Here is a 5361-nt window from a genome sequence, read left to right on the forward strand (position 1 = left end):
TGGTGACCTCTGTACTGAGCACCACCAGCTGTGGCCTCCTGCCCGACATCCGCAGCGACTTGCCCGTGGCGTAGCTGCGGTGGCACCGGCACCTTGTAGCACATGGCGACCTCCATGCTGTGGCAGATGCCGCCAGCTGTGGCCTCCTGCTCGACGTAGGTGRTGACTTGCCCACGGTGTAGCCATGGTGCCAACAGTGCCTCGTGGCACCTGATGACCTCCGTGCCCTGGCCGACGGTGGCACCAGCGGCCTTCTCCTGGTGGTGACATGCCATCGGTGCTGGTGGCGCCAGCGCCTTGTGGCACGTGCCGATCTCCATGCTGTGGTTGATGGCGTCACCAGCTGTGGCCTTCTGCTTGATGTACGTGGTGGCTCGCTGCCAGCGGCGCCGCGGTGTCACTGCCCCTGGACTGCCGCTCTGGTGCCTCCTGCCGTGTCCGCCTGGCCTGTGACCACCTTGTGACTGTGGCCACCAGCCACAGTCTCCTGCCCGGCGAAGGTGGCGGCTTGCTGACGGCGTAGCTGCGGTGTCACTGGTACCAGGCTGCCGCTGTGGCGCTTCACACCACGCGCCTGAACGTCACCGGCTGCGGCCTCCTGCCTGACGCTCATGGTGACCTGCTGCCAGTGTAGTCACGGTGTCACCGTCACCAGGCGGTGGGTCTGGTGCGGGTTTCCCCCCACCCCAACCCTCACTTGTTGTTGTTGTTGTTTTCGGGTGGGTTTTTCCTGCCCCACTCAAGGGCTTTATCAAAACTCGGCAGCAAATAAACCCCGCCGGGGAGGACGCCCACGGCGGCGCCGGCTCCAGCGCAGGGGCGACCGTGGCTCCAAGTCCTGGTGGGAAGTGAAGGGCACAGGGATGGGTGGGGGGGGGTCTGGGGAGGAATCCCAGGGGCACCCGGGGGTGCAGAGCGTGCCACCAGCACGGCTGGTGCCACCTGCGGCGCGGTGGCCTTTGAGCTCGCTGGCGGCCCAGGGGACGTCAGGAGAGATGATCTGGGAGGTGGCGCGTCACCGTCGCCCTGCTGTCTCCTCCATCCTCGCGTCCCCTCCGTCACCATCCCCTGCCCCACGTCCGGGTGGCCCTGRCGGTGGCCCTAGCTGTGTCCCCCAAGCCCCTTCTCTGTCCCTGGCCCAGGACCTTCGTCCTGTGCCATTGCCTCCGGCTCGTCCCCCGTCCCCGGCCACCCCGTGCTCTTCCTCCAGCCGCGTCCCCTGTCCCCAGCAGCAGCCCCCCAGCCCCACGGGGGCCATGGTGGGGGGGCCGCAGCGGGGCGGTGACACAGCCAGCGAGCAGGACGGGCCCGTTCACCCCCCCCACCCCGCCCCGGGCGAAGCTCGGCACCGCGGGGGCCACACGGAAGGTTTATTTACACGGAGAATCGTGTGCCCCGGGGGGCGCACCCGGCCGGCACCCCGGTGGGGGGGTGGGGGGGGCCACGTCCTCCCCCCCCTTCTTTTCCAGGCGCCGCGGCTCTGAGGGCCCAAAAGAGGGCGAGGGGGGGGCGGGCGTTACGTGCGGGTGTCCAGGTTGTTCATGTACTCCTGCAGCGCCTGCAGCCGGGCGTCGATCTCCGACAGGTCGGCCGCCGGCTCCTCGTACAGGTTCTCTGCGGGCGACGGAGGGGGAAGGGGGTCGGCGAAGGGCCCGCAGTGCCGAAAACGCGGAGGGGACGAGGGTTTTTTTTTGGGGGGGGGGGGCTCACCTTTCCCTGCACGCCGGCCCGAGTTGGGCGTGCTGGCCGAGTGCTTCTTGTGCCCGGCGGCGCGAGGAGCCTGGCAGGAGGCGCGGGGAGGTGAACGGGCGCCCGTGCCACCGGCCCGGGCGGCGTCGGGCCCCCACCCCTTCCCCCCCCCCCCCCACCCCTCCGGGGCAAGAAGCGAGAGGTTTCTGGCTCGGAGCCGGGGAGGGACCGCGGGCGTCCCGGCTCGCCGCCGCAGAGCCGCTCACCGAGCTGGGGCCGTTCCAGGACGAGGAGCTCAAGGGTTTCCTGGTCCGCGCCGCTCTCCGCCTGCCCCTGCCGCAGGGAAGCGCGACTCGAGTCCTCCCCCGCAGGCCAGCGAGGGGGCCCAGGCGTCCGGCCCTCCGCCGCGCTCCTTACCTGAGGGGCACGGGCTCCGAGTACTCATCCGCCTCGCTGCCCGAGCTCACCGCTGAGCACCGGCTCCGGACGCTTTCTGCTGCGGAGAGAGGCGGCGGGAGGAGCTCAGAGACCGAGCGGCAGCTGGGAAGGGGTTGGGGGGAAATGGGGGGGGGGGACGGACCGCGCTGCGGCACCCGGCGACTCACCCGACGAGCTGCGCCCGCGGCTCCTCCCCGGGCTGTCGCCGCCGCCAGCCGAAACGCCGCGGGCCCAGGGGACGGCGCCGGCCCCTCGCCGCAGCCGCCGCGGGCTGCACCCAAGGGAGACAGCAGTGAGAGGCACCACGAGGGCCGGGCCGGCTCGGCTAGCGCCAGCCTCCGGGGACGCCCCGGGGGCTTTTCCGTGTTGGAGAGCGGACGGATGGGAGGATCGGGGCGGTTTCGCGTCGGAAACGGGGCGGAGAGGAGGATTTGGGGGCGCTCCAGAGAGCAAAAAGCCGCCTCCGAGCGCTGCTGGGACTTACTTTTTCAGCTCGGCCTCCTTCTGTTTGCGCTCCTTGGCCTTGACGAAGGCGGTGGGGTCGAAGCGCGGCGGGCGGGAGCCTGGCGGGGAGGAGACGAGGGCGTCAGGGCCTCCGCGGCGCCGGGCCTGGGATTTGGGGAGTTGGGAGGGAGCCGTGGCGCCCCCCCCCCGCCACCCTCCCGGCCCCTCACCTGCGGGCGAGGGGGACTGGCGCGGGAGGCGGCTCTGGCTCCCGCCGCGGCTCTCCCTGGACGCGGAGCGCTGGCGCGGGGGCGGCCAGGCCGCGGCGCGCTCGCCGGAGCTGGAGCGCCGTTCCTCGCGGGCCTTGCCGTGCCCGGAGGCGTGGGCGGCGGCCGAGCGGCTCTGCGGGGCCGAGCCGGTGGGCGTCGAACGCCTGCGGAGAGGGAAGGGAGCGGGGAAGAGGGCGGCCGGGCGGGAAGGAGGGGGTGCCCCGGCCACCCCTGCCCCCGGCCCAGCTCCTCCCCAGGGCGAAGGGTCTCACGGCAGCGCCGCTCTCTCTGCTTCCAGGCGGCCTGCAGGCTCCGAGCCCTGGACCCGCACCCTRCAAAACCCAATTTTTGCTCCCTGAAGGTCTCCCGGCTCCGTCCCGTGAGGCTACGGGCTCCCTCTCCGCCCCCGCTTGCTGGGGGGGACCCCCGGAAGCAGCAGAGGGTCCGGCTGCCGGGGCAACTCACCCCTTCTTGTACAAGGCCAGCTCGGCGGTGAGGCTCTTGACGCGGATCCGCAGGGTCCTCTCCGACGCCTTCACCTCCGCCAGCTAAGGAAGGGGAAGGGTTTGCTCCCTGCTCCGTGTCGGAGCCGGCAGAGTCCACCCCACACCTCCTGCTCCACCTCCTGCCCCGAGCCGCCTCTCGGGGGCCGTTAAATACCCGCTGCGTGGTTAAACACTGCCGGAGGGCAGAGAGGGGCGCGCGGCTGGCGGCGGCGGGCAGCCCCACCTCGCTGGCCAGCTGCCGGTTCTCCTGCAGGCGCTTGGTGGCCGCTCGCTGGTGCTTGGTTTTCTCCTTCAGCAGCTCCTCCTCGAGGCTCTGCACGATCTTCTTCAGGATCTTCACCTCCTTGGCGGCACAGCTCTTGGTGGCGAGCCGCATCTCCTCCTGCAGGCCCAGCACCACCGACTCCACCTCCTGCTTCTCCTCCAGCGTCCGCTGCAGCCTGGCCGGGGAAACGGGTCAGGTGAGGGCTGGTGAGTAGCCTCCGGCTCGTTTTCCACATGGAGTTGCCTCCAGAGCTGCTCCACTGCATCCCAGAGGAAAGGGGAAAAAGGAACTTGTCTCCGTCCCCTTAGGGAAAGCAGCAGAGCGGCTGGCAACGCCACATCGGCAGTGCTGAGCCCGTTTTGCCCCGTTTTGGRCACTCCTCTGCAAGCTGGGGCAAAACCAAGGGGCGTCTTCTGGTTCCCTCCTCCTCACTCCACCAGCGGGAGCAGGAATAGGGGGCCCAGGAGTCCTAACCTCGCTCCAGCAGGCCCCAGCTCTCTCCCACCTCGCTGCGGAGCGCAGCGCCGGCTCCGAAACGGACCCGCAGCGGGAGCGCCAAGGCACGGAGCCAAGCGCACACGGGAGAGGAAGCGGGGCCAGGGGAGCCCGTCCTCACGGCTGCGCCCCGCTCACTCGTCCCGCAGCCGTCGGATCTCGGCGTCCCGGAAATCCTTGCCGGGTCTGGCCTTTAACAGGGCCAGCTCCTCCTTGAGCTCCCGGATCACCTTCTGCAGCGCCACGGGGTCGGGTTTGCCCACGTAGGGCAGGGGCAGCGGGTAGTGGATCCTGCGGAGAGGGCCGGGCGGTGAGGAGGAGCGCTCGCGGCACCGCCCCGGCCACGTCCTCGGCGCCGTTACCTGTCGAACTCCACGTTACCTGTCGAACTCCACGGAGTAGATGAGGATGAGGTAGCGCTTGGAGCTGAGCGGCGAGGCCTTGAGGGCGGAGGGGAGGTGCCGGGGGCCCACCCCCACCTTCCTGCTGCGCAGGGCCTCCAGGTCGGTGTAGGTGAGCAGGTCCAGGCTGACAGACTCGCTGCTCTGGGGGAGGGGGCAGGCGGGGACCTGGTGGGACCCTCGGCGTCCCCCACCCACACGCCCYGGCGAGGAGACACCTCACGCCAACGGGCGCGTGCTGCTCCCTGCTCCGCTTTTTTTTTGCTGAGACGTGGAGGCCCACGGGTCCCAGCAAGGTGCCCAGATCCCCCTGCAAGGCCACGGGCCACGAGCTCTGCCGGCCTCACCTGCGTCAGCGCTGACTCCAGCATGCTGCAAAAAATCCCAAACTGCTTAAAGTTGCCCGTCTTGTGAGTCAGGTCTTCAATGACTASGAGGAAAAAGGAAGAATCATCAGTYAGCAAACGTCYGAGGTCRAGGCAGGTCCYGAACTCGCTCGAGGTTCTGCGCTAGCCACTGGCCTCCTTCACCCGGGAGGAGCCTTGCTCTGAGCATCGCCTCCCGCTCCGCTTTTGGAGCGGGAGGCGGAAACGCTCCCCCCGCTCCCCTCGGCTGCCAGCCGGGAGGGAGTCGGGGCCGCGCGCGTCCCTCCCGGCAGCACTCACAGGCGGCGTCGAACTCCCCTCTCCACTGGTCCGTGGTGAGCCGGTCCTCCACCTCGACCTCCAGCGCGCCGCCGTTCACCGCCATGCGCACGGCGTGCTCGCCGCCCCGGAACGCGTAGTCGGCCTGCAGGCACTGCAGCTTGGCCATGGCCCGGCTCGTCGTGGGCGTCCTGCGGAGACCGGCATGCT

The 5361-nt window shown here is 70.2% G+C and overlaps 1 protein-coding gene across 6 annotated transcripts; it reads right to left on the reverse strand.

The window, feature by feature from the left end:
• Window positions 1-1413: 1413 nt before the first annotated feature.
• Window positions 1414-5355, reverse strand: CCDC61 (coiled-coil domain containing 61). Of its 6 annotated transcripts, none has more exons than XM_085315946.1 (14): window positions 5173-5355; window positions 4855-4937; window positions 4488-4651; window positions 4245-4397; window positions 3570-3786; window positions 3306-3388; window positions 3113-3172; window positions 2802-3004; window positions 2612-2690; window positions 2295-2398; window positions 2107-2185; window positions 1956-2016; window positions 1711-1780; window positions 1414-1614 (listed from the first exon to the last, which is right to left on the reverse strand). In XM_085315946.1, the coding sequence occupies exons 1-14, from the start codon at window positions 5318-5320 to the stop codon at window positions 1517-1519; spliced, it is 1602 nt and encodes a 533-aa protein (XP_085172072.1). In that variant the 5' UTR covers window positions 5321-5355; the 3' UTR covers window positions 1414-1516. The 6 variants fall into 6 exon arrangements, with proteins under 6 accessions (XP_085172072.1, XP_085172065.1, XP_085172080.1 ...); XM_085315939.1 differs by having other exon boundaries at window positions 1956-2022; XM_085315954.1 differs by lacking the exon at window positions 3113-3172 and having other exon boundaries at window positions 1956-2022.
• Window positions 5356-5361: the final 6 nt, after the last annotated feature.

The sequence above is a fragment of the Rhea americana genome, unplaced genomic scaffold (assembly GCF_003343005.1).
Source record: "Rhea americana isolate MKP2758 unplaced genomic scaffold, rheAme1 scaffold_1117, whole genome shotgun sequence".
Lineage (NCBI taxonomy): Eukaryota > Metazoa > Chordata > Aves > Rheiformes > Rheidae > Rhea > Rhea americana.